Source organism: Oncorhynchus masou, chromosome 27, assembly GCF_036934945.1.
Source record: "Oncorhynchus masou masou isolate Uvic2021 chromosome 27, UVic_Omas_1.1, whole genome shotgun sequence".
Lineage (NCBI taxonomy): Eukaryota > Metazoa > Chordata > Actinopteri > Salmoniformes > Salmonidae > Oncorhynchus > Oncorhynchus masou.
Genome location: NC_088238.1, coordinates 63,415,037 through 63,443,028, shown reverse-complemented (window position 1 = coordinate 63,443,028; position 27,992 = coordinate 63,415,037). Strand labels below are relative to the sequence as shown.

Below are 27,992 nucleotides of genomic sequence, written 5' to 3'. Positions count from 1 at the left end.
AAATTATACCACAAAGTCCAAGGAACTGTCTGTAGATCTCTGAGATATAGTTGTGATGAGGTGTATATATCTGGGGAAGGGTATAAAACCATTTCTACAGTGTTGAAAGTGTCCAAGACCACAGTGTTCTCCAACTTTGGGAAAGAGAAAAAATAAGGAACTACCCAGACTCTCTGCCTAGAGCTGACCGTCCAACCAAACTGAGAAACCGGGCAAGAAGGACCTTGGTCAGGGAGGTGACCAAGAACCCAATGACCACTCTGACAGAACTACAGCGTTCTTTGGCTGAGATGGGAGAACCTGCCAGAAGGAGAACAGTCTCTACAGCACTTCACCAATCTGGGCTTTACGGGAGAGTGGCCAGACGAAAGCCGTGACAGAGTTCCTTGGCTGAGATGGGAGAAGCTGCCAGAAGGACAGAAGTCCCTACAGCACTTCACCAATCTGGGCTTTATGGGAGAGTGGCCAGACGAAAGCCGTGACAGAGTTCCTTGGCTGAGATGGGAGAAGCTGCCAGAAGGACAGAAGTCCCTACAGCACTTCACCAATCTGGGCTTTATGGGAGAGTGGCCAGATAGAAGACACTACTGAGAACAAGGCACATGACAGACGCCTGGAGTTTGGCACGTGAAAGCCCTATGTCTGGAGAAAACCAGACACAGCTCATCACCCATCTAACACCAACCCTACCGTGAAGCATGGTGGCGGCAGCATCATGCTATGGGGATGCTTTTCAGTTACTGGGGGACTGGTAAGGATAGAGGGAACAATGAATGAAGCCAAATACAGTCAAATCCTTGATGAGAACCTGCTTCAGAGTTCAAACGACCTTTAGACCGGGGGGAAGATTTGCGTTCCAACAGGACAATGACCCCAAGCACACAGCCAAAGCAATGCTGCAATGGCTTCAGAACAAGAATGTGAAAGGCTTTGAGTGGCCCAGCCAAGGCCCAGACTTAAATCCCATTTAAAATCTGTGGAAAGACTTGAAGATTGCTGTTCACTGCTGCTCCTCATCTAACTTAACCGCTTCTCCAATAGCTGTTGAGATTCTGATATTTGTGGCAGAGCAACACGAGATGTAGGCCAATGTCATAGGCCTTTCGACAATCAGTTACGTTTCTCAAAACCCTTTCGGGTTAAAATTCCAGCTAAACCTGTAGAAGACAGACAGTTAAAGACCTAACTAAGTAAATAAAGAGCCCTACTACACTGAAACATGGTTGTGAACCTCTCCATACACATTGGTCGCTCATTAGTGGTACCGTGGGGTTTAGTAGACTACCAGGGATGTAGTGGTATAGGTTATCACTACACCATGAGGGGGGGGGGGTTTATCACTACACCATGAGGGGGAGGGGGTTTATCACTACACCATGTGGGGGGTTTATCACTACACCATGAGGGGGGTTATCACTACACCATGAGGGGGGCTTTATCACTACACCATTAGGTGGGTTTATCACTACACCATGTGGGGGGTTTATCACTACACCATGAGGGGGGGTTTATCACTACACCATGAGGGTGGTTTATCACTACACCATGAGGGGGGTTATCACTACACCATGAGGGGGTTTATCACTACACCATGAGGGGGGTTTACCACTACACCATGAGGGGGGTTTATCACTACACCATGAGGGGGAGTTATCACTACACCATGAGGGGGGTTTATCACTACACCATGAGGGGGAGGGGTTATCACTACACCATGAGGGGGTTTATCACTACACCACGAGGGGGGTTTATCAGTACACCATGAGGGGGAGGGGGTTTATCACTACACCATGAGGGGGTTTCTCACTACACCATGAGGGGGTTTATCTCTACACCATGAGGGGGTGGTTTATCACTACACCATGAGGGGCGGGGGTTTATCACTACACCATGAGGGTGGGGTTTATCACTACACCATGAGGGGGGTTTATCACAACACCATGAGGGGGGTTTATCACTACACCATGAGGGGGGTTTGTCACTACACCGTGATGGGGGTTTACCACTACACAATGAGGGGGATTATCACTACACCATGAGGGGGGTTTATCACTACACCATGAGGGGGTTTATCACTACACCATGAGGGGGGTTTACCACTACACAATGAGGGGGTTTATCAGTACACCATGAGGGGGGGGGGTTTATCAGTACACCATGAGGGGGAGGGGGTTTATCACTACACCATGAGGGGGTTTCTCACTACACCATGAGGGGGTTTACCACTACACCATGAGGGGGTTTCTCACTACACCATGAGGGGGGTTTCTCACTACACCATGAGGGGGGGGGTTTATTACTACACAATTAGGTGGGTTTATCACTACACCATGAGGGGGGTTTATCACTACACCATGAGGGGGGTTTATCACTACACCATGAGGGGGGTTTATCACTACACCATGAAGGGGGTTTACCACTACACCATGAGGGGGGTTTACCACTACACCATGAGGGGGGTTTACCACTACACCATGAGGGGTGTTTATCACTACACCATGAGGGGGGTTTACCACTACACCATGAGGGGGTTTACCACTACACCATGAGGGGGGTTTACCACTACACCATGAGGGGGTTTATCACTACACCATGAGGGGGTTTACCACTACACCATGAGGGGGTTTACCACTACACCATGAGGGGGTTTATCACTACACCATGAGGGGGTTTATCACTACACCATGAGGGGGATTATCACTACACCATGAGGGGGTTTATCACTACACCATGAGGGGGTTTACCACTACACCATGAGGGGGGTTTACCACTACACCATGAGGGGGGTTTACCACTACACAATGAGGGGGTTTATCACTACACCATGAGGGGGCTTACCACTACACAATGAGGGGGGTTTATCACTACACCATGAGGGGGATTATCACTACACCATGAGGGGGGGTGGTTTATCACTACACCATGAGGAGGAGGGGGGTTTATCACTACACCATGAGGGGGAGGGGGTTTTATCACTACACCATGAGGGGGGTTTACCACTACACCATGAGGGGGAGGGGGTTTATCACTACACCATGAGGGGGTGGTTTATCACTACACCATGAGGGGGGGTGGTTTATCACTACACCATGAGGGGGAGGGGGTTTATCACTACACCATGAGGGGGAGGGGGGTTTATCACTACACCATGAGGGGGAGGGGGGTTTATCACTACACCATGAGGGGGGTTTACCACTACACCATGAGGGGGGTTTCTCACTACACCATGAGGGGGGTTTATCACTACACCATGAGGGGGGGTTGTGTGTGTGTATGTGGGGAGGGTATTAATGTACAGTACACTGTCCCGCAAATGTCTGGCAAAGTGATCCGTTTGTCATCTGGGTATTTTAAATGTATTCACCTTACCTGTCCTTCTCCCCCTAGATGCTGTGATCTACGGCCGTGTGATGGTTGACCCCGTCCAGTCGCTAGGCAACTCCTTCCAGTGTCACATACAGCAGGTCTTCCTGTGTACCGGCGCTGACGGTTACATACCAAAATATCGCCCCGGCAATGGAGAGTACGGTTGCCTTGCCGATGCCTCGTCTCTGCTCTACAGGCTTAAGATACTGGTATGTAACAATGTGTACAGTGTGTGTCTGTGTGTGTCTGTGTGTGTCTGTGTGTGTAGTTTATCAACATTATAAAATTGTTAAACCAACAACAGAATTCTGTTTTCCCCCCTCTTGTCTCTGTCTCTCTCTCTCTCTCTCTCTCTCTGTCTCTCTCTCTGTCTCTCTCTGTCTCTCTCTCTCTGTCTCTGTCTCTCTCTCTCTCTCTGTCTCTCTGTCTCTCTCTCTCTCTCTCTCTCTCTCTCTGTCTCTATCTCTGTCTCTCTCTCTCTGTCTCTCTCTCTCTCTCTCTCTCTCTCTCTCTGTCTCTGTCTCTCTCTGTCTCTGTCTCTCTCTCTGTCTCTGTTCTGTCTCTCTCTGTCTCTCTCCCTCTCTCTCTTTCTCTCTGTCTCTCTCTCTCGCTGTCTCTGTCTCTCTCTCTCTGTCTCTATCTCTCTCTGTCTCTGTCTCTCTGTCTCTCTCTGTCTCTCTCTCTCTCTCTCTCTCCCCCTCCCCTCTCTCACTCCCCCTCCCCTCTCTTGCTCCCCCTCCCCTCTCTTGCTCCCTCTCACCTCTCCCTCTCCCAGGACAAGGCTGAGCCAGAGAGCCAGGAGGTAGAGTTTGGAGGTATCCGATTTGAGGCCCGTCTGGCTGGGGACACACCCGGTGCTTTCCCCCTGGTCTCTCAACCTGATGCTGACGGGTTCAGCCTCTCCCCAGCTCCTCTCTTCCAGGTCAGTCCACTCAGCCAGTCAATCAGCCAGTCAGTCAATCCACTCATCCACTCAGCCAGCCAGTCAGTCAGTCAGCCAGTCAGCCAGTCAGTCAGCCAGTCAGTCAGTCAGCCAGTCAGTCAGTCAGCCAGTCAGCCAGCCAGTCAGTCAGTCAGTCAGCCAGTCAGCCAGTCAGTCAGCCAGTCAACTCAGTCAGTCAGCCAGTCAGCCAGTCAGTCAGTCAGTCAGTCAGCCAGTCAGCCAGTCAGCCAGTCAGTCAGTCAGTCAGCCAGTCAGTCAGTCAGTCAGTCAGCCAGTCAGCCAGTCAGCCAGTCAGTCAGTCAGCGAGCCAGTCAGCCAGTCAGTCAGCCAGCCAGTCAGTCAGCCAGTCAGCCAGTCAGTCAGTCAGTCAGCCAGTCAACTCAGCCAGTCAGCCAGTCAGTCAGTCAGCCAGTCAACTCAGCCAGTCAGTCAGTCAGCCAGTCAGTCAGTCAGTCAGCCAGTCAGCCAGTCAGTCAGCCAGTCAGCCAGTCAGCCAGTCAGCCAGTCAGCCAGTCAGTCAGTCAGCCAGTCAACCCAGTCAGCCAGTCAGCCAGTCAGCCAGTCAGCCAGTCAGCCAGTCAGCCAGTCAGCCAGTCAGTCAGTCAGTCAGTCAGTCAGTCAACTCAGCCAGTCAGCCAGTCAGTCAGTCAGTCAGCCAGTCAACTCAGCCAGTCAAAGCTTTCACTTTCACTACATACATATAAACCCCCTCTCTCCCTCCTCTCTCCCTCCTCTCTCCCTCCTCTCTTCCTCCTCTCTTCCTCCTCTCTTCCTCCTCTCTCCTTCCTCTCTTCCTCCTCTCTCCCTCCTCTCCTTCTCCACTCTTCCTCCTCTCTCCCTCCTCTCTTCCTCCTCTCCTCCTCCACTCTTCCTCCTCTCTCCCTCCACTCTTCCTCCTCTCTCCCTCCTCTCTCCCTCCTCTCTCCCTCCTATCCTCCCTACATCTACATTTAATTTTTTTGTAATTTATCAATTGCTACTTACAATTAGTGCATTTATCTTAAGATAGCTCGGTCAGGCAACCACATGGCTCCTTTCTCATCCATCTCTCCTCCCTTCATCCATCTCTTCCATCAGGTGGCTGCTGGTCATGAGTGGTACATCCATGCCGTCTACACCGTGCGCTCCAGGGACCACGGCAACCGCAACTACAACAACCATAATCACGCTGTCGGCAAGCGGAGTCTGTTCCTGCAGCACCACGTCATCTCCAGCAGGGGGCGCCAGAAGAGAGCAGCTCCAGAGAAAGAGAGAGGAGAGGACCAGGACAGGGGGACCAACCTCCGACACGTCCACCTGCAGAGAGCGCCCAGCCTCGGGCAGAGCTGGGCCGAAGGTCCCCTGATGGACTGGGAGCTCCCGGAGAGGGGGGAAGGTCCGGTGGGAAGCACAGAAAGGGAGACCTTGGATGGGGCCAAGGCGTCCGTGACACTGGCGGTGGTGGTGCTGGTGGGAGGGTGTCTGGGAGGGGTGGTGGTGTACGCTGTGTTTGTTAGGAGCTCCGCAGATTGCCTCTCCTCCTCTTGTTTCTCCTCTTCCTCAAGGAGAGCATTGCCCCAAGGAGGAGAGGAGGGGAAGAACAGGAGAGGAGGAGAAGGAGGAGGAGGAGGAGAAAGAAGAGGAAGAGGAGGGGATGGGAGGAACAGGAGAGGAGGAGGAGGAGAAAGAAGAGGAAGAGGAGGGGATGGGAGGAACGAGAGAGGAGGAGGTAGTGATGCAGATAGTTCAGAGGTGTAACGAGTTCTGATTATCACCCCTCCTCCTGCACCTCCTCCTCCTCTTCTTCCTCCTCCTCTTCTTCCTCCTCCTCTTCTTCCTCCTCCTCTACTTTCTCCTCCTCCGCCTCTTCCTCCTCCTCTACTTCCTCCGCCTCTACTTTCTCCTCTTCCGCCTCTTCTTCTTCCTCCCCTTCTTTCTCCTCCTCTTCTTCCACCTCCTCTTCTTCCTCCTCCTCCGCCTCTTCCTCATCCTCCTCTTCTTCCTCCTCCTCTTCTTCCTCCTCCTCTTCTTCCTCCTCCTCTACTTCCTCCTCCTCTACTTTCTCCTCCTCCGCCTCTTCCTCCTCCTCCTCTTCTTCCTCCACCTCTTCTTCCTCCTCCTCTACTTTCTCCTCCTCCGCCTCTTCCTCCTCCTCTACTTCCTCCTCCTCTACTTTCTCCTCCTCCTCCTCTTCTTCCTCCTCCTCTACTTTCTCCTCCTCCTCCTCTTCCTCCTCCTCCTCTTCTTTCTCCTCCTCCTCTTCTTCCTCCTCCTCTACTTTCTCCTCCTCTTCTTCCTCCTCCTCTACTTCCTCCTCCTCTACTTTCTCCTCCTCTACTTTCTCCACCTCCGCCTCTTCCTCCTCCTCCTCTTCTTCCTCCTCTTCTTCTTCCTCCTCTTCTTCTTCCTCCTCCTCTTCTTCCTCCTCCTCTACTTTCTCCTCCTCCGCCTCTTCCTCCTCCTCATCTTCTTCCTCCTCCTCTTCTTCCTCCTCCTCTTCGTCCTCCTCCTCTTCTTCCTACTCCTCTACTTTCTCCTCCTCCTCTTCCTCCTCCTCCTCTACTTCCTCTACCTCTACTTTATACTCCTCCGCCTCTTCCTCCTCCTCCTCTTCTTCCTCCTCCTCTACTTTCTCCTCCTCCTCCTCCTCCTCTTCCTCCTCCTCCTCTTCTTTCTCCTCCTCCTCTTCTTCCTCCTACTCTACTTCCTCCTCCTCTTCTTCCTCCTCCTCTACTTCCTCCTCCTCTACTTTCTCCTCCTCCGCCTCTTCCTCCTCCTCCTCTTCTTCCTCCTCCTCTTCTTCCTCCTCCTCTACTTTCTCCTCCTTCGCCTCTTCCTCCTCCTCCTCTTCTTCCTCCTCCTCTTCATCCTCCTCCTCTACTTCCTCCTCCTCTACTTTCTCCTCCTCCGCCTCTTTCTCCTCCTCCTCTTCTTCCTCCTCCTCTTCTTCCTCCTCCTCTTCTTCCTCCTCCTCTACTTTCTCCTCCTCCGCCTCTTCCTCCTCCTCCCTCTTCTTCTTCCTCCTCTTCTTCCCCCTCCTCTTCTTCCTCCTCCTCTACTTCCTCCTCCTCTACTTTCTCCTCCTCCGCCTCTTCTTCCTCCTCCTCTTCTTCCTCCTCCTCTTTTTCCTCCTCCTCTACTTTCTCCTCCTCCGCCTCTTCCTCCTCCTCCTCTTCTTCCTCCTCCTCTTCTTCCTCCTCCTCTACTTCCTCCTCCTCTACTTTCTCCTCCTCCGCCTCTTTCTCCTCCTCCTCTTCTTCCTCCTCCTCTTCTTCCTCCTCCTCTTCTTCCTCCTCCTCTACTTTCTCCTCCTCCGCCTCTTCCTCCTCCTCCTCTTCTTCTTCCTCCTCTTCTTCCCCCTCCTCTTCTTCCTCCTCCTCTACTTCCTCCTCCTCTACTTTCTCCTCCTCTGCCTCTTCTTCCTCCTCCTCTTCTTCCTCCTCCTCTTTTTCCTCCTCCTCTACTTTCTCCTCCTCCGCCTCTTCCTCCTCCTCCCCTTCTTCCTCCTCCTCTTCTTCCTCCTCCTCTACTTCCTCCTCCTCTACTTTCTCCTCCTCCGCCTCTTCCTCCTCCTCCTCTTCTTCCTCCTCCTCTTCTTTCTCCTACTCTACTTCCTCCTCCTCTTCTTTCTCCTCCTCTGCCTCTTCTTCCTCCTCCTCTACTTTCTCCTCCTCCGCCTCTTCCTCCTCCTCTACTTCCTCCTCCTCTACTTTCTCCTCCTCCGCCTCTTTCTCCTCCTCCTCTTCTTCCTCCTCCTCTTCTTCCTCCTCCACTTCTTCCACCTCCTCTTCTTCCTCCTCCTCCGCCTCTTCCTCATCCTCCTCTTCTTCCTCCTCCTCTTCTTCCTCCTCCTCTTCTTCCTCCTCCTCTACTTCCTCCTCCTCTACTTTCTCCTCCTCCGCCTCTTCCTCCTCCTCCTCTTCTTCCTCCACCTCTTCTTCCTCCTCCTCTACTTTCTCCTCCTCCGCCTCTTCCTCCTCCTCTACTTCCTCCTCCTCTACTTTCTCCTCCTCCTCCTCTTCTTCCTCCTCCTCTACTTTCTCCTCCTCCTCCTCTTCCTCCTCCTCCTCTTCTTTCTCCTCCTCCTCTTCTTCCTCCTCCTCTACTTCCGCCTCCTCTTCTTCCTCCTCCTCTACTTCCTCCTCCTCTACTTTCTCCTCCTCTACTTTCTCCACCTTCGCCTCTTCCTCCTCCTCCTCTTCTTCCTCCTCTTCTTCTTCCTCCTCTTCTTCTTCCTCCTCCTCTTCTTCCTCCTCCTCTACTTTCTCCTCCTCCGCCTCTTCCTCCTCCTCATCTTCTTCCTCCTCCTCTTCTTCCTCCTCCTCTTCGTCCTCCTCCTCTTCTTCCTACTCCTCTACTTTCTCCTCCTCCTCTTCCTCCTCCTCCTCTACTTCCTCTACCTCTACTTTATACTCCTCCGCCTCTTCCTCCTCCTCCTCTTCTTCCTCCTCCTCTACTTTCTCCTCCTCCTCCTCCTCCTCTTCCTCCTCCTCCTCTTCTTTCTCCTCCTCCTCTTCTTCCTCCTACTCTACTTCCTCCTCCTCTTCTTCCTCCTCCTCTACTTCCTCCTCCTCTACTTTCTCCTCCTCCGCCTCTTCCTCCTCCTCCTCTTCTTCCTCCTCCTCTTCTTCCTCCTCCTCTACTTTCTCCTCCTTCGCCTCTTCCTCCTCCTCCTCTTCTTCCTCCTCCTCTTCATCCTCCTCCTCTACTTCCTCCTCCTCTACTTTCTCCTCCTCCGCCTCTTTCTCCTCCTCCTCTTCTTCCTCCTCCTCTTCTTCCTCCTCCTCTTCTTCCTCCTCCTCTACTTTCTCCTCCTCCGCCTCTTCCTCCTCCTCCTCTTCTTCTTCCTCCTCTTCTTCCCCCTCCTCTTTTTCCTCCTCCTCTACTTCCTCCTCCTCTACTTTCTCCTCCTCCGCCTCTTCTTCCTCCTCCTCTTCTTCCTCCTCCTATTTTTCCTCCTCCTCTACTTTCTCCTCCTCCGCCTCTTCCTCCTCCTCCTCTTCTTCCTCCTCCTCTTCTTCCTCCTCCTCTACTTCCTCCTCCTCTACTTTCTCCTCCTCCGCCTCTTTCTCCTCCTCCTCTTCTTCCTCCTCCTCTTCTTCCTCCTCCTCTTCTTCCTCCTCCTCTACTTTCTCCTCCTCCGCCTCTTCCTCCTCCTCCTCTTCTTCTTCCTCCTCTTCTTCCCCCTCCTCTTCTTCCTCCTCCTCTACTTCCTCCTCCTCTACTTTCTCCTCCTCTGCCTCTTCTTCCTCCTACTCTTCTTCCTCCTCCTCTTTTTCCTCCTCCTCTACTTTCTCCTCCTCCGCCTCTTCCTCCTCCTCCTCTTCTTCCTCCTCCTCTTCTTCCTCCTCCTCTACTTCCTCCTCCTCTACTTTCTCCTCCTCCGCCTCTTCCTCCTCCTCCTCTTCTTCCTCCTCCTCTTCTTTCTCCTCCTCTACTTCCTCCTCCTCTTCTTTCTCCTCCTCTGCCTCTTCTTCCTCCTCCTCTACTTTCTCCTCCTCCGCCTCTTCCTCCTCCTCTACTTCCTCCTCCTCTACTTTCTCCTCCTCTGCCTCTTCCTCCTCCTCCTCTTCTTTCTCTTCCTCCTCCTCTTCTTCCTCCTCCTCTACTTCCTCCTCCTCTACTTTCTCCTCCTCCTCCTCTTCTTCCTCCTCCTCTTCTTCCTCCTCCTCTACTTTCTCCTCTTCTTCCTCCTCCTCTTCTTCCTCCTCCTCTAATTTCTCCTCCTCTTCCTCCTCCTCCTCTTCCTCCTCCTCCTCTTCTTCCTCCTCCTCTACTTCCTCCTCCTCTACTTTCTCCTCCTCTACTTCCTCCTCCTGTACTTTCTCCTCCTTTGCCTCTTCTTCCTCCTCCTCTACTTTCTCCTCCTCCGCCTCTTCCTCGTCCTCTACTTCCTCCTCCTCTGCCTCTCCCTCCTCTTCTTCTTCCTCCTCCTCTTCTTCCTCCTCCTCTACTTTCTCCTCCTCCGCCTCTTCCTCCTCCTCATCTTCTTCCTCCTCCTCTTCTTCCTCCTCCTCTTCGTCCTCCTCCTCTTCTTCCTACTCCTCTACTTTCTCCTCCTCCTCTTCCTCCTCCTCCTCTACTTCCTCTACCTCTACTTTATACTCCTCCGCCTCTTCCTCCTCCTCCTCTTCTTCCTCCTCCTCTACTTTCTCCTCCTCCTCCTCCTCCTCTTCCTCCTCCTCCTCTTCTTTCTCCTCCTCCTCTTCTTCCTCCTCCTCTACTTCCTCCTCCTCTTCTTCCTCCTCCTCTACTTCCTCCTCCTCTACTTTCTCCTCCTCCACCTCTTCCTCCTCCTCCTCTTCTTCCTCCTCCTCTTCTTCCTCCTCCTCTACTTTCTCCTCCTTCGCCTCTTCCTCCTCCTCCTCTTCTTCCTCCTCCTCTTCATCCTCCTCCTCTACTTCCTCCTCCTCTACTTTCTCCTCCTCCGCCTCTTTCTCCTCCTCCTCTTCTTCCTCCTCCTCTTCTTCCTCCTCCTCTTCTTCCTCCTCCTCTACTTTCTCCTCCTCCGCCTCTTCCTCCTCCTCCTCTTCTTCTTCCTCCTCTTCTTCCCCCTCCTCTTCTTCCTCCTCCTCTACTTCCTCCTCCTCTACTTTCTCCTCCTCTGCCTCTTCTTCCTCCTCCTCTTCTTCCTCCTCCTCTTTTTCCTCCTCCTCTACTTTCTCCTCCTCCGCCTCTTCCTCCTCCTCTTCTTCCTCCTCCTCTACTTCCTCCTCCTCTACTTTCTCCTCCTCCGCCTCTTCCTCCTCCTCCTCTTCTTCCTCCTCCTCTTCTTTCTCCTCCTCTACTTCCTCCTCCTCTTCTTTCTCCTCCTCTGCCTCTTCTTCCTCCTCCTCTACTTTCTCCTCCTCCGCCTCTTCCTCCTCCTCTACTTCCTCCTCCTCTACTTTCTCCTCCTCTGCCTCTTCCTCCTCCTCCTCTTCTTTCTCTTCCTCCTCCTCTTCTTCCTCCTCCTCTACTTTCTCCTCCTCCTCCTCTTCTTCCTCCTCCTCTACTTTCTCCTCTTCTTCCTCCTCCTCTTCTTCCTCCTCCTCTACTTTCTCCTCCTCTTCCTCTTCCTCCTCCTCCTCTTCCTCCTCCTCATCTTCTTCCTCCTCCTCTACTTTCTCCTCCTCTGTCTCTTCCTCCTCCTCCTCCTCCTTCTTTCTCTTCCTCCTCCTCTTCTTTCTCTTCCTCTTCCTCTACTTCCTCCTCCTCTACTTTCTCCTCCTCCGCCTCTTCCTCCTCCTCTTATTCCTCCTCCTCTTCTTCCTCCTCCTCTACTTCCTCCTCCTCTACTTTCTCCTCCTCTACTTCCTCCTCCTGTACTTTCTCCTCCTTTGCCTCTTCTTCCTCCTCCTCTACTTTCTCCTCCTCCGCCTCTTCCTCGTCCTCTACTTCCTCCTCCTCTGCCTCTTCCTCCTCCTCTACTTCCTCCTCCTCTACTTTCTCCTCCTCTACTTTCTCCTCCTTCTCCTCTTCTTCCCTTCTCCTCTTCTTCCTCCTCCTCTACTTTCTCCTCCTTCTCCTCTTCTTCCCTTCTCCTCTTCCTCCTCCTCCTTTTCTTTCTCTTCCTCCTCCTCTTCTTCCTCCTCCTCTTCTTCCTCCTCCTCTACTTTCTCCTCCTCTGCCTCTTCCTCCTCCTCCTCTTCTTTCTCTTCCTCCTCCTCTTCTTCCTCCTCCTCTTCTTCCTCCTCCGCCTTTTCCTCCTCCTCCCCTTCTTTCTCCTCCTCCTCCTCCTCTTTCTCCTCCTCTTCCTCCTCTTTCTCTTCCTCCTCTTCCTCCTCTTTTTTCTCCTCCTTTTCTTCTTCCTCCTCTTCTTCCTCCTCCTCCTTTTCATTCTCCTCCTCTTCCTCCTCCTCATCATCTTCCTCTTCTTCTTCCTCCTCCTCCTCTGTCTCCTTTTCCAGGGGACCATTGCCACAAAGATAGTTAGTGGTGTAACCACAAATATACACTACCGTTCTAAATTTTTGGGTTCACTAAGAAATGTCCTTGTTTTTGAAAGAAAAGAACATTTGTTGTCCATTAAAATAACATCAAATTGATCAGAAATACAGTGTAGACATTGTTAATGTTGTTTATGACTATTGTAGCTGGAAGCGGCAGATTTTTTTGATGGAATGTGAACAGAGGCCCATTATGACCTGAAGCAGGGCATGTCCACCTTTAGATGTGGTGTCGTAGAGAAAGCTAAGATATCAGACGGGGGGAGATGATGTTAACTATGAGTTAAAGGGAATGTTTTGGGATTTTCACCCTCCAGATATTATTTCCGAAAGGACTTAATGATGAAATGCCTCTGTATGTTATGTTGTGAATTTGAACATGAATTAAGCCCCTATGTCAGATTACTCTGATGTTCTTCGTACGATGTGCCCACTGATTTATGACAACTTGCTCAGTAGGTCTACGTCCTCATTGTGGCTTTAGCAGCTTCTGATAGGCTAATTGACATCTTTTGCGTCAATTGGAGGTGTAAGGTGGCTGTATATTCGGTATCATTGAACGCGAAGACCGACAACCGCCAAAACATCTATTCTATAACGACATGAATGAATGTCACTCTGAACTAGCCATTCTAACCACGGCAGAGAGAGAGAGAGAGGACAGACAGACTCTCCAACAGCAACAAACTTTTCAACAGAGATCCCGACGACACACTGAGCGTAAATATATATATTGTTTGCAATTGTTCCCGAACGTTCATGTGTAAAGGATTAGCATTTTAATTGTTATAATTATCAACTGTGTGTTGCCTCATCTCAGTCGACTCCCATGCCGGGTTAGCCCACTAGGATCCGCTATCATTTCCTTGTAACTATCTACTGTTTGTTTATGCATTTCTGTGAATTACTTAGTTAGTAAATAAATGATTTAAGACAATTGATGTATGGATGACTCATAGTGAAGACTGGGTTCGTGCAGATAACCAACAATTTAGACGTTTGGAATGAGACGAACGTGAGGTGAAATAAAGAATAAGAAGACTATTGGTCAGATATTAAAATATCTGAAAATTTGTATTAGGAAAATTATAACTTTGTAATCTGAATATTTTCCTTGGTGCCCCGACTTCCTAGCTAATTACAGTTACATGATTCATCAGTTTAATCGCGTAATAATAATCACAATAATCAGTGCAGCAAACTCTCTCCAGAAGTTCAGTGAGGATCTCTGAATGATCCAATGTTGACCTAAATGACTAATGATGATAAATACAATCCACCTGTGTGTAATCAAGTCTCCGTATAAATGCACCTGCACTGTGATAGTCTCAGAGGTCCGTTAAAAGCGCAGAGAGCATCATGAAGAACAAGGAACACACCAGGCAGGTCCGAGATACTGTTGTGAAGAAGTTTAAAGCCGGATTTGGATACAAAAATATTTCCCAAGCTTTAAACATCCCAAGGAGCACTGTGCAAGCGATAATATTGAAATGGAAGGAGTATCAGACCACTGCAAATCTACCAAGACCTGGCCGTCCCTCTAAACTTTCAGCTCATACAAGGAGAAGACTGATCAGAGATGCAGCCAAGAGGCCCATGATCACTCTGGATGAACTGCAGAGATCTACAGCTGAGGTGGGAGACTCTGTCCATAGGACAACAATCAGTCGTATATTGCACAAATCTGGCCTTTATGGAAGAGTGGTAAGAAGAAAGCCATTTCTTAAAGATATCCATAAAAAGTATTGTTTAAAGTTTGCCACAAGCCACCTGGGAGACACACCAAACATGTGAAAGAAGGTGCTCTGGTCAGATGAAACCAAAATTGAACTTTTTGGCAACAATGCAAAACGTTATGTTTGGCGTAAAAGCAACACAGCTCATCACCCTGACCACACCATCCCCACTGTCAAACATGGTGGTGGCAGCATCATGGTTTGGGCCTGCTTTTCTTCAGCAGGGACAGGGAAGATGGTTAAAATTGATGGGAAGATGGATGGAGCCAAATACAGGACCATTCCGGAAGAAAACATGATGGAGTCTGCAAAAGACCTGAGACTGGGACGGAGATTTGTCTTCCAACAAGACAATGATCCAAAACATAAAGCAAAATCTACAATGGAATGGTTCAAAAATAAACATATCCAGGTGTTAGAATGGCCAAGTCAAAGTCCAGACCTGAATTCAATCGAGAATCTGTGGAAAGAACTGAAAACTGCTGTTCACAAATGCTCTCCATCCAACCTCACTGAGCTCGAGCTGTTTTGCAAGGAGGAATGGGAAAAAATGTCAGTCTCTCGATGTGCAAAACTGATAGAGACATACCCCAAGCGACTTACAGCTGTAATCGCAGCAAAAGGTGGCGCTACAAAGTATTAACTTAAGGGGGCTGAATAATTTTGCACGCCCAATTTTTCAGTTTTTGATTTGTTAAAAAAGTTTAAAATATCCAATAAATGTCGTTCCACTTCATGATTGTGTCCCACTTGTTGTTGATTCTTCACAAAAAAATACAGTTTTATATCTTTATGATTGAAGCCTGAAATGTGGCAAAAGGTCGCAAAGTTCAAGGGGGCCCAATACTTTCGCAAGGCACTGTAAGTCTTCAGTTTAATGATGCCAAAGATATGACAGGAAGGAGACGCGTTCTGTCTCCCAGAGATGACATGATAAATGTACCTTGGTGCGAAAACTGCAAATCAATCCCAGAACAACAGCAAAGGACCTTATGAAGATGCTGGAGGAAACCGGTACAAAGTATCTATATTCACAGTAAAACGAGTCCTATATCGACATAACCTGAAAGGCCGCTCAGCAAGGAAGAAGCCACTGCTACAAAACCGCCCTGTCACATGGGGACAAAGATCATACTATTTTTTAGAAATGTCCTCTGGTCTGATGAAACAAAAATAGAACATTTTGGCCATAATGACCATAGTTATGTTTGGAGGAAAAAGGGGGAGGCTTGCAAGCCGAAGAACACCATCCCGCCCGTGAAGCATGGGGGTGGCAGCATCATGTTGTGGGGGTGCATTACTGCAGGAGGGACTGGTGCACTTCACAAAATAAATGGCATCATGAGGGAAGAAAGTATGTGGATATATTGAAGCAACATCTCAAGACATCAGTCAGGAAGTTAACCTCTTGATGCTATGGGGGCGCTATTTCATTTTTGGATGAAAAACGTTCCCGTTTTAAACAAGATATTTTGTCACAAAAAGATGCTCGACTATGCATATAATTGATAGCTTTCGAAAGAAAACACTCTGACGTGTCCAGAACTACCAAGATATTTTCTGTGCGTGCCCTAGAACGTGAGCTTCAGGCAAAACCAAGATGAGACGGCATCCAGGAAATGAGCAGGATTTTTGAGGCTCTGTTTTCCATTGTCTCCTTATATGGCTGTGAATGCGAGAGGAGTGAGTCAACCCTTTCTGTCGTTTCCCCAAGGTGTCTGCAGCATTGTGACGTATTTGTAGGCAGATCATTGGAAGATTGACCATAAGAGACCACATTTACCAGGTGTCCGCCCGGTGTCCTGTGCCGAAATTGGTGCGCAAAAGTCAGCTGCCAGTATTTTTCCATGGGATTCAGAGAGGAAAGCAAGCTTCCACGAACGATATATCAATGAAGAGATATGTGAAAAAACACCTTGAGGATTGATTCCAAACAACGTTTGCCATGTTTCGGTCGATATTATGTAGTTAATTCGGAAAAAGTTTGACGTTGTAGGTGACTGAATTTTCGGTTCGTTTCGGTAGCCAGATGCAATGTAGAAAACGGAACGATTTCTCCTACACACAGACGCTTTCAGGAAAAACTGCGCATTTGGTATGTAACTGAGAGTCTCCTCATTGAAAACATCAGAAGCTCTTCAAAGGTAAATGATTTTATTTATTTGGTTATCTGGTTTTTGTGAAAATGTTGCGTGCTAAATGCTACTCAAAATGCTATGCTAGCTTTGCATACTCTTACACAAATTAGTCAATTTCTATGGTTCAAAAGCATATTTTGAAAATCTGAGATGACAGTGTTGTTAAGAAAAGGCTAAGCTTGAGAGCAGACGCATTATTTTCATTTTATTTGCAATTTTCAGAAATCGTTAATGTTGCGTTATGCTAATGAGCCTGAGGCTTTAGTCACGATCCCGGATCCGGGATGGGGAGTTCCAAGATTAAAGCTTGGTCGCAAATGGGTCTTCCAAATGGACAATGACCCCAAGCATACTTCCAAAGTTATGGCAAAATGGCTCTCAGGATCAACTACCACATAGGCCACACGCTCACCTTCGCTCGAACCCATCGATCCAACACGCTCTTTTTCTGAAAACAAAAAGACAGGAGGGACTTGTATTCTGAAACACATACTTTTTTTATATTGAATGAAAAAAGTGGGACTGTTATTCTGAAAACATACTTTTATTTTGAAACAGATATGCAGCGCCATACCATAGAAAGGGATTAGAATGTGCTTAGTTCCTCATGAACTAACCTGGTAAATTAGGAAAAGAAACTGTCAAAATAAAGGTCTGTGTTTCAGAATAAAAGTGCCCTCCTGTTGCTGGTAAAGACACCATAGACCTTAACCGTCGTGGGGGTGTGGAGGTCCAGATCCCCTCTAGGCCTCCGTAGGTCCATGGGGGTTTCCTCATGCAGGGCCTGGAACACACAGAGACACTACACTGTGTGTGTGTGTGTGTGTGTGTGTGTGTGTGTGTGTGTGTGTGTGTGTGTGTGTGTGTGTGTGTGTGTGTGTGTGTGTGTGTGTGTGTGTGTGTGTGTGTGTGTGTGTGTGTGTGTGTGTGTGTGTGTGTTACTCTTAACATACTAACTGGACGGCGGCCAGGGTGAGGCTGGAGGTTCTCATGGAACACAGTTGTCGTCCGGGTCGTCAGAGTCTGAGCTGGAGGCGGAGCTTTGGCAGGAGGAGGGTCTACCAAATGAACACGGGTAGCAGCTGGACAGACACACAAACAAAAGGTGACTTTTATTCTGAAACATAGACTTTTATTTTTCTAAATAGACCATTGGGTAGGGCATTCACTCACTGCTCTAGAATGCAGGGGAAAACCAGTCAATTCAAGAGGGTACTACTAAATTAATGTATTGTCTTTGCCCCGTGTCATTATAAATCACATACAGTTATTCATTTGATTATTCTCTACAATATTATACCATTAATATGCTTGTACAGTGTTGATGAAATAAGAAGGGTAGTTTATTGAGACCGTCGCTAGACAGCTCCGCTATTGGTTATTATCTCTTCCATTTTAGGCATTGGGAGGTGTTTCCGCGTTATGGACCAATCATCTTGAGACCCTCATCAGTTTCGTCTCTGGATCCTCGGCTTTCATTGGCTGTAACCACGATCAATCTACGTTGAGAGGGGCCATTTCCATGGTGATTTAAAGGGAAAGACTCAGGAGGACACCTTAAAGAGGTACAGATCTAGGATCAGCTTCCCATCCCAACATCAACCATTAGTGGGGGAAAAGCTAAACTGCTCAGCTCCTTCTTCTTGTCGACGTTGAGTGAGAGGTTATTTTCGTGGCTCCACAGTCCCAGGTCCCTCACCTCCTCCCTGTAGGATGTCTCGTCATCGTTGGTAATCAGGCCTACCACTGTAGTGTCGTCTGCAACCTCGATGATTGAGTTGGAGGTGTGCTTGTCCACGCAGTGATGGGTGAACAGGGAGTACAGGAGGGGGCTGAGCACTAGGGCTAGGGCTCTAGACAGACTTTTATATATATATATATTCCATTGCCAAGTAACACAATAATTATTTTACCTGCAGTGAAGCCGCTCAGCATTTACATTATATTCAGTCATCTAGTTAATACTCCCAGCCAGGGCGACCCCCAGGAGCAACCAGGGTCAAGCGCCCAAAGGCAAGTCGAAAGATCTCCCTCCCTCCTACTAATGGATCTCCCACCAGGCCCCGTCTCCCCTCCCAGGCCCCGTCCACCCTCCCAGGCCCCGTCCACCCTCCCAGGCCCCGTCCACCCTCCCAGGCTCCGTCCACCCTACCAGGCCCCGTCTCCCCTCCCAGGCCCCGTCTCCCCTCCCAGGCCCCGTCTCCCCTCCCAGGCCCCGTCTCCCCTCCCAGGCCCCGTCTCCCCTCCCAGGCCCCGTCCACCCTCCCAGGCCCCGTCCACCCTCCCAGGCCCCGTCCACCCTCCCAGGCCCCGTCCACCCTACCAGGCCCCGTCTCCCCTCCCAGGCCCCGTCTCCCCTCCCAGGCCCCGTCTCCCCTCCCAGGCCCCGTCTCCCCTCCCAGGCCCCGTCTCCCCTCCCAGGCCCCGTGTCCCCTCCCAGGCCCCATCCACCCTCCCAGGCCCCGTCTCCCCTCCCAGGCCCCGTCTCCCCTCCCAGGCCCCGTCTCCCCTCCCAGGCCCCGTCCACCCTCCCAGGCCCCGTCCACCCTCCCAGGCCCCGTCTCCGGTGGAGGCCTTTTGCCTTTTGGTAGGCCGTCATTGTAAATAAGAATTTGTTCTTAACTGACTGAAGTTAGCTATTTCATTTAACATGATGGACATTATGATGTGCAACATTTCAAAACAGGATCCAGTGTAATCTGATTTACTTTTGGCTCTTTGGAGATGCATTTAGAGATGAATTTAGAGATGAATTTGGAGATGAATTTAGAGATGAATTTAGAGATGAATTTGGAGATGCATTTAGAGATGAATTTAGAGATGAATTTAGAGATGAATTTGGAGATGAATTTAGAGATGCATTTAGAGATGAATTTAGAGATGCATTTAGAGATGAATTTGGAGATGCATTTAGAGATGAATTTAGAGATCAATTTAGAGATGAATTTGCCTGCATGTTTGTTTGTATGTTTCTAGTCTACAGAGCAGAAAGTATTCAGACCCCTGGACTTTTTCCACATCTTGTTACAGCTTTATTCTAACATGGATTAAATATTAAATATGAATTATTATTCAATTGTTAGTTGTTTTCCCCCTCATCAATCCACACACAATACCCCATAATGACTCAATAACCCATAATGACAATACCCCATAATGACTCAATACCCCATAATAACTCAATACCCCATAATGACTCAATACCCCATAATGACAATACCCCATAATGACAATACCCCATAATGACTCAATACCCCATAATGACTCAATACCCCATAATGACTCAATACCAAATAATGACAATACCCCATAATGACAATACCCCATAATGACTCAATACCCCATAATGACTCAATACCCCATAATGACAAAGCAAAAACAGATTTTTATAAATGTTTGCTAATTTCAAGTTTATTCTGGTCTCCACAAGGACATTCAGAGACTTGTCCCGAAGCCACTCCTGCGTTGTCTTTGTGCTTAGGGTCATTGTCCTGTTGGAAGGTGAACCTTCACCCCAGTCTGAGGTCCTGAGCACTCTGGAGCAGGTTTTCATAAAGGATCTCTCTGTACTTTGCTCCGTTCATCTTTCCTTCGATCCTGACTAGTCTCCCAGTCCCTGCTGCTGAAGAATATCACCACAGCTTCACCGTAGGGATGGTGCCATGTTTCCTCCGGACGTGACACTTGGCATTCATGCCAACGAGTTCAATCTTGGTTTCATCAGACCAGAGAATCTTGTTTCTCATGGTCTGAGAGTCTTTAAGTGCCTTTTGGCAAACTCCAAGCAGGCTGTCATGTGCCTTTTACTGAGGAGTGGCTTCCATCTGGCCACTCTACCATAAAGGCCTGATTGGTGGAGTGCTGCAGAGATGGTTGTTCTTCTGGAAGGTTCTCCCATCTCCACAGAGGAACTCTGGAGCTCTGTCAGAGTGACCATCTGGTTCTTGGTCACCTCTGTGGTGTCTTTGCTTTGCTATGCCGGTCTCTGATGGAACCTTGTAAAGCTATGCTATCGTAAATACAGAATCTTATGCATTCTAAATAACCGCCCATTTGGAAAAGGAAAATGCAAGAAATATTTACTCTGAGCCGTGCTTCAATAGGTTGGTCGTAGATGGAAGACCGTGTTGCCCAACAGAGATCGTCCTGTCCTCTGAAGAATATCTGATAGAATAGATGCGTTGTCATGTGTTGTGTGTTTGGTAGAAGAGATACTTTGTCCATCCTTCCCTAGCCCACAGTTACAGCTGCTGCTGATCACTCAGCGGCTAGGAGGTATCACTTCTTTAGTGAATAAGAGTTCAAAGTTCATACCAAATGGCCATACTTTAAGCTCAAGTAGAAGTTGGCTTTGTTCTGTAGTTTGACATTAGCCCTTTTAACGTATGGACTGTTGTCCTCACGTCCTAAGGAAAACAAATGTTACATTTTCGTAAAGGGCTTATGTAGTAGGGAGAGAAGGGCGTGTTTCAAAAGTTCACAACCAATGTCTGTTCACATGGGCGGGGCCACTGAGTTGAGCCTCGTTCACTTATTGAAAACAAATTCTCTCATTTAAAACCTAAAATTACATTTAATCTTTTCATAAATAGTGTCATATTTAAACATTTAAATTGCACAACAATTTCATGTGAATCCGATAACTAGAATGTGTAGAGTTTCCAAGTTACAGTTTATGTCATCCTGTCATCAGTAATAATGTCTCAGATGACAACCGAACTGACATCATATTCATTAAGTACCAACGCATGTTTTCAACTGGTTGGATTACCGAAATATGGTTCTGGCCCCCATCCTTTTGATGTTTTCAGACTCTCTATGTTAACCAATGGCTTTCCAAGAGTCTCTCTGTAGAGTAGAGAGAGAGAGAGAGGAAAGGGGGAAAGGTATTCATTAACTTCACCAACAGGCCGACGTCATGACACCTTCCTCACCAAGGCCATTCTGACGAGGAGGATGAGGAGGAGAGGTAAAGAAATTATCTCTGATGTTAATGAAGTCAGTATGTATCAGTCAAATATAGGGCTCGGATAAAAAGTGGTTTACTATGAATTTAATTTATTTGGGTAACAGACATATTCAACAAAATGTACAATGTGGACCCAGAAGATACACTTGAAAGTATCAATTAAAACGCTTGTTTCCAAAGTGGTCCTCGATGGTAAAAAACAACACCACATATAATGATTAAAGGTCCCCAAAGAACACACATCCCTGGGTCGCTCCCTCATCCTCCACATACAACACCCGTTCTGCCAGTCCCATTCTGTTAAAGGTCCCCAAAGCGCACACATCCCTGGGTTGCTCCCTCATCCTCCACATACAACACCCGTTCTGCCAGTCCCATTCTGTTAAAGGTCCCCAAAGAACACACATCCCTGGGTCGCTCGTCTTTTCAGTTCACTGCAGCTAGCAACTGGAACGAGCTGTGGTGTTGTTACCATGTTGTTGTCATGTTGTGTTGCTACCATGCTGTGTTGTCATGTTGTGTTGCTACCATGTTGTGTTGTCATGCTGTGTTGCTACCATGCTGTGTTATTATGTGTTGCTGCCATGCTGTGTTGTTATGTGTTGCTGCCATGCTGTGTTGCTGTGTTGCTACCATGCTGTGTTGTTATGTGTTGCTACCATGCTGTGTTATGTGTTGCTACCATGCTGTGTTGTTTTGTGTTGCTACCATGCTGTGTTATGTGTTGCTACCATGCTGTGTTGTTTTGTGTTGCTACCATGCTGTGTTATGTGTTGCTACCATGCTGTGTTGTTATGTGTTGCTGCCATGCCATGTTGTGTTGCTGCCATGTTGTGTTGCTGCCATGCGTGTTATCATGTGTTGCTACCATGCTGTGTGGTTATGTGTTGCTGCCATGCTGTGTGGTTATGTGTTGCTACCATGCTGTGTTGTTATGTGTTGCTGCCATGCTATGTTGTTGTCTTAGGTCTCTCTTTATGTTGTGTTGTCTCCCTTTTTTTATTGTGTAATCCCAGGCCTCCGTCATCGCAGGAGTCCTTCTTGCCTTTTGGTAGGCCGTCATTGTAAATCATAATTTGTTCTTAAACTGACTTGTCTAGTTAAATATAGGTTGAATAAAAAAAAATATATTTTTTTTTAAGTATGCAGGAAAGCCCATATTATTACCGAATAGGTGAATGTGCCACAACACGCCACACCGCTAGTTGGCGATACTGCTGTCACTCAGCTACACTGTCAACACGGCTCCACTTCTTCCTTTCTCCGCGCCGTCAAAACAACAACAGGCGTCTCTAACCGACACAGTATTTCATACACTATTATTCTAACCAAACGAAACTACTTATCTAGATAATATTAGCGTTAACATCGATGCAACCGATTCCAGAGTAGTTACAGTTTTCTTCGTGTTTATTTATAGACACGGCGAGGTGTTGAAAATGAAAATGAGTTTGGGTTTAGCCGTGAAGCTAAACGTTTAGCAAGAGGCACTGAGGTGTGTTCACAAATAACAAAACGATAGACCGGTCAGGGTGGACAAAAACAACCTAGCTATGTTATGGAGTATCTAGATTAAGTGTCGGATCTTACTACATTACATTCTGCCCAAAGGACAAAAGGAGAGACAGTCAAACCCAGTTAGTTATGACCATGTCGCTGATCCAGGCCTGCCGCAGTTTGGTCTTATCTACATGGCTTTTATCGTTTTGTTTCGTCCACTTCTTCTGTTTAGATTTCACCGTGGCCGAGAGAGAGGAGTGGTACACCGCTTTCATCAATATCACCTACATAGATCCGATCACCTCTATGATCCGGACGGAGAAGACTGAATGCGGTCGATATGGGGAACATTCACTGAAACGCGACGCCAAAGGAGTCGTGATACTTCCATCTCTTTCCCAGGACTGGCAAGCCTGTGATCCGGGTACCTTGTTCCCGGTTCCGGTCCAAGGCAGTGCATGGATAGCCCTGATAGCCAGTGGAAACTGCACCTATAAGGAAAAGATTCGACATGCAGCGAACCAAAACGCCTCGGCCATTGTCATATTCAACGTTGGATCCAGCAACGCCAATGATACAATCACCATGTCATATTCAGGTAACAGTATTGACTAGCTAGATAGTCATCTGATTTATCGGCTCACACAGTGTAGATTTCCTCTATGCAATTAACATCCCATCATGCTTAGGGTATATTAAAAAAACGCTCAGTTTCCCAGTATTTGCCAAGACACTTGAAGAATCTATAACAAGGTGCTTTGAAGCTGTTCTGGCAGCTGGTGGTGGCACAACGCCGTAGTATTTTAATATGTTGTTGATGTGATCTTTTATTTAGGCAGTTACGTTTATGTAGCAATGCGTTAACCATTGATTACACAACCAGGCAGACTGGTATGGCCGCTGGCCGAGGAACCCAGTCTACTCTTGTGTGTGTCTGAGAGAGAGAGCTTTCATCCAGACTTTTTATTGTTCTGACTGCCAGAGACAAGCTCATTGGTTAAGGTGCTGGTCATTCTGCCAACTATACAACTATCTTTATGTTATCTCACTGCATAGACTAGAGAATGATGTGTGTCTATAGGGAGTAGAGAATGCTGTGTGTCTATAGGGAGTAGAGAATGCTGTGTCTCTATAGGGAGTAGAGAATGCTGTGTGTCTCTATAGGGAGTAGAGAATGCTGTGTGTCTATAGGGAGTAGAGAATGCTGTGTGTCTCTATAGGGAGTAGAGAATGCTGTGTGTCTCTATAGGGAGTAGAGAATGCTGTGTGTCTCTATAGGGAGTAGAGAATGCTGTGTGTCTCTATAGGGAGTAGAGAATGCTGTGTGTCTCTATAGGGAGTAGAGAATGCTGTGTGTCTCTATAGGGAGTAGAGAATGCTGTGTGTCTCTATAGGGAGTAGAGAATGCTGTGTGTCTCCATAGGGAGTAGAGAATGCTGTGTGTCTCTATAGGGAGTAGAGAATGCTGTGTGTCTCTATAGGGAGTAGAGAATGCTGTGTGTCTCTATAGGGAGTAGAGAATGCTGTGTGTCTCTATAGGGAGTAGAGAATGCTGTGTGTCTCTATAGGGAGTAGAGAATGCTGTGTGTCTCTATAGGGAGTAGAGAATGCTGTGTGTCTCTATAGGGAGTAGAGAATGCTGTGTGTCTCTATAGGGAGTAGAGAATGCTGTGTGTCTCTATAGGGAGTAGAGAATGCTGTGTGTCTATAGGGAGTAGAGAATGCTTTGTGTCTATAGGGAGTAGAGAATGCTGTGTGTCTATAGGGAGTAGAGAATGCTGTGTGTCTCTATAGGGAGTAGAGAATGCTGTGTGTCTCTATAGGGAGTAGAGAATGCTGTGTGTCTCTATAGGGAGTAGAGAATGCTGTGTGTCTCTATAGGGAGTAGAGAATGCTGTGTGTCTCTATAGGGAGTAGAGAATGCTGTGTGTCTCTATAGGGAGTAGAGAATGCTGTGTGTCTCTATAGGGAGTAGAGAATGCTTTGTGTCTATAGGGAGTAGAGAATGCTTTGTGTCTATAGGGAGTAGAGAATGCTGTGTGTCTATAGGGAGTAGAGAATGCTGTGTGTGTCTATAGGGAGTAGAGAATGCTGTGTGTGTCTATAGGGAGTAGAGAATGCTGTGTGTGTCTATAGGGAGTAGAGAATGCTGTGTGTGTCTATAGGGAGTAGAGAATGCTGTGTGTCTATAGGGAGTAGAGAATGCTGTGTGTGTCTATAGGGAGTAGAGAATGCTGTGTGTCTCGAGGGAGTAGAGAATGCTGTGTGTCTCTATAGGGAGTAGAGAATGCTTTGTGTCTATAGGGAGTAGAGAATGCTGTGTGTCTATAGGGAGTAGAGAATGCTGTGTGTCTATAGGGAGTAGAGAATGCTGTGTGTCTATAGGGAGTAGAGAATGCTGTGTGTGTCTATAGGGAGTAGAGAATGCTGTGTGTGTCTATAGGGAGTAGAGAATGCTGTGTGTGTCTATAGGGAGTAGAGAATGCTGTGTGTGTCTATAGGGAGTAGAGAATGCTGTGTGTGTCTATAGGGAGTAGAGAATGCTGTGTGTGTCTATAGGGAGTAGAGAATGCTGTGTGTGTCTATAGGGAGTAGAGAATGCTGTGTGTGTCTATAGGGAGTAGAGAATGCTGTGTGTGTCTATATGGGGAGTAGAGAATGCTGTGTGTGTCTATATGGGGAGTAGAGAATGCTGTGTGTGTCTATGGGGAGTAGAGAATGCTGTGTGTGTCTATGGGGAGTAGAGAATGCTGTGTGTGTCTATAGGGAGTAGAGAATGCTGTGTGTGTCTATAGGGAGTAGAGAATGCTGTGTGTCTATAGGGAGTAGAGAATGCTGTGTGTCTATAGGGAGTAGAGAATGCTGTGTCTCTATAGGGAGTAGAGAATGCTGTGTGTCTATAGGGAGTAGAGAATGCTGTGTGTCTATAGGGAGTAGAGAATGATGTGTGTCTCTATAGGGAGTAGAGAATGCTGTGTGTCTCTATAGGGAGTAGAGAATGCTGTGTGTCTCTATAGGGAGTAGAGAATGCTGTGTGTCTCTATAGGGAGTAGAGAATGCTGTGTCTCTATAGGGAGTAGAGAATGCTGTGTCTCTATAGGGAGTAGAGAATGCTGTGTGTCTATAGGGAGTAGAGAATGCTGTGTGTCTATAGGGAGTAGAGAATGCTGTGTGTGTCTATAGGGAGTAGAGAATGCTGTGTGTGTCTATAGGGAGTAGAGAATGCTGTGTCTCTATAGGGAGTAGAGAATGCTGTGTCTCTATAGGGAGTAGAGAATGCTGTGTCTCTATAGGGAGTAGAGAATGATGTGTGTCTCTATAGGGAGTAGAGAATGATGTGTGTCTCTATAGGGAGTAGAGAATGCTGTGTGTCTCTATAGGGAGTAGAGAATGCTGTGTGTCTCTATAGGGAGTAGAGAATGCTGTGTGTCTCTATAGGGAGTAGAGAATGCTGTGTGTCTCTATAGGGAGTAGAGAATGCTGTGTGTCTCTATAGGGAGTAGAGAATGCTGTGTCTCTATAGGGAGTAGAGAATGCTGTGTCTCTATAGGGAGTAGAGAATGCTTTGTCTCTATAGGGAGTAGAGAATGCTGTGTGTCTCTATAGGGAGTAGAGAATGCTGTGTGTCTCTATAGGGAGTAGAGAATGCTGTGTGTCTCTATAGGGAGTAGAGAATGCTGTGTGTCTCTATAGGGAGTAGAGAATGCTGTGTGTCTCTATAGGGAGTAGAGAATGCTGTGTGTCTCTATAGGGAGTAGAGAATGCTGTGTGTCTCGAGGGAGTAGAGAATGCTGTGTGTCTATAGGGAGTAGAGAATGCTGTGTGTCTCTATAGGGAGTAGAGAATGCTGTGTGTCTCTATAGGGAGTAGAGAATGCTGTGTGTCTCTATAGGGAGTAGAGAATGCTGTGTCTCTATAGGGAGTAGAGAATGCTGTGTGTCTCTATAGGGAGTAGAGAATGCTGTGTGTCTCTATAGGGAGTAGAGAATGCTGTGTGTCTCTATAGGGAGTAGAGAATGCTGTGTGTCTCTATAGGGAGTAGAGAATGCTGTGTGTCTCTATAGGGAGTAGAGAATGCTGTGTGTCTCTATAGGGAGTAGAGAATGCTGTGTGTCTCTATAGGGAGTAGAGAATGCTGTGTGTCTCTATAGGGAGTAGAGAATGCTGTGTGTCTCTATAGGGAGTAGAGAATGCTGTGTGTCTCTATAGGGAGTAGAGAATGCTGTGTGTCTCTATAGGGAGTAGAGAATGCTGTGTGTCTCTATAGGGAGTAGAGAATGCTGTGTGTCTATAGGGAGTAGAGAATGCTGTGTGTCTATAGGGAGTAGAGAATGCTGTGTCTCTATAGGGAGTAGAGAATGCTGTGTCTCTATAGGGAGTAGAGAATGCTGTGTGTCTCTATAGGGAGTAGAGAATGCTGTGTCTCTATAGGGAGTAGAGAATGCTGTGTCTCTATAGGGAGTAGAGAATGATGTTTTACTCGTTGTGTAACTGTTGTTACTCTCATTATTACGTGTTTTACCTTAAGCATTTCACTGTTAGTTAATTAGTTGTTGTTAACGTGACAAATACAATTTGATAGAATTTACAGGTTGACCTTTGTTGGCATGAATCTTGTCCTGGAGGAAGAACTGAGTGATTTCCCCTCCTCCCTCCCCTGTCAGGTATGGGTGATGTGGTCGCCGTCATGATCCCAGAACCGAAAGGTCGCGAGGTCGCCGCTCTGCTGGAGCGGAACGTCACGGTAACCATGCACATCACCATAGGAACGCGTAACCTCCAGAAGTACGTGAGCAGGACGTCGGTGGTGTTCGTCTCCATCTCCTTCATCATCCTGATGATCATCTCTCTGGCCTGGCTGGTCTTCTACTATATACAGAGGTTCCGATACGCCAACGCACGAGACCGTAACCTGGTAGGGTTCAGTAACACACCAGACTACAACACTTGTTACATTTGATTGTTTTGTTTATTGATTTCTGAGGGCCAACTCCTAGTCTTCTATCTCTCCTCTCTCACTCTCTTCTTCCTTCTATCTCTCTCTCTCGCCCCTTCCTCTCTCTCTCTCGCCCCTTCCTCTCTCTCTCTCTCTCTCTCTCTCTCGCCCCTTCCCCTTCCTCTCTCTCGCCCCTTCCTCTCTCTCGCCCCTTCCCCTCTCTCGCCCCTTCCCCTCTCTCGCCCCTTCCCCTCTCTCGCCCCTTCCCCTCTCTCTCGCCCCTTCCCCTCTCTCTCTCTCTCTCTCTCTCTCTCTCGCCCCTTCCCCTCTCTCTCTCGCCCCTTCCCCTCTCTCTCTCGCCCCTTCCCTCTCTCTCTCGCCCCTTCCCCTCTCTCTCTCGCCCCTTCCCCTCTCTCTCTCGCCCCTTCCTCTCTCTCGCCCCTTCCTCTCTCTCGCCCCTTCCCCTCTCTCGCCCCTTCCCTCTCTCCCCCTTCCCC

General features: G+C 48.2%; 2 protein-coding genes and 1 pseudogene across 2 annotated transcripts in view; 2 read left to right on the top strand and 1 right to left on the bottom strand.

Annotated features, from left to right (window-relative positions):
* LOC135515538 (FRAS1-related extracellular matrix protein 2-like) overlaps positions 1 to 6,056 on the top strand; it is a 118,943-nt gene extending 112,887 nt beyond the window's left edge. Inside the window, exons 33-36 of the mRNA XM_064939153.1 lie at positions 3,388 to 3,575; positions 4,142 to 4,288; positions 5,387 to 5,758; positions 6,051 to 6,056. Coding sequence (XP_064795225.1) covers positions 3,388 to 3,575; positions 4,142 to 4,288; positions 5,387 to 5,758; positions 6,051 to 6,056 — 713 coding nt within the window. The remainder of the gene's footprint in view (positions 1 to 3,387; positions 3,576 to 4,141; positions 4,289 to 5,386; positions 5,759 to 6,050) is intronic.
* Positions 6,057 to 6,452: 396 nt separating this feature from the next.
* Positions 6,453 to 18,025, bottom strand: LOC135515537 (cilia- and flagella-associated protein 251-like; annotated as a pseudogene).
* A 4,309-nt stretch (positions 18,026 to 22,334) lies between these two features.
* Positions 22,335 to 27,992, top strand: part of LOC135516516 (RING finger protein 150-like) — a 17,600-nt gene continuing 11,942 nt past the window's right edge. The window contains exons 1-2 of the mRNA XM_064940863.1: positions 22,335 to 23,157; positions 27,224 to 27,474. Coding sequence (XP_064796935.1) covers positions 22,704 to 23,157; positions 27,224 to 27,474 — 705 coding nt within the window. The 5' untranslated portion in view covers positions 22,335 to 22,703. The remainder of the gene's footprint in view (positions 23,158 to 27,223; positions 27,475 to 27,992) is intronic.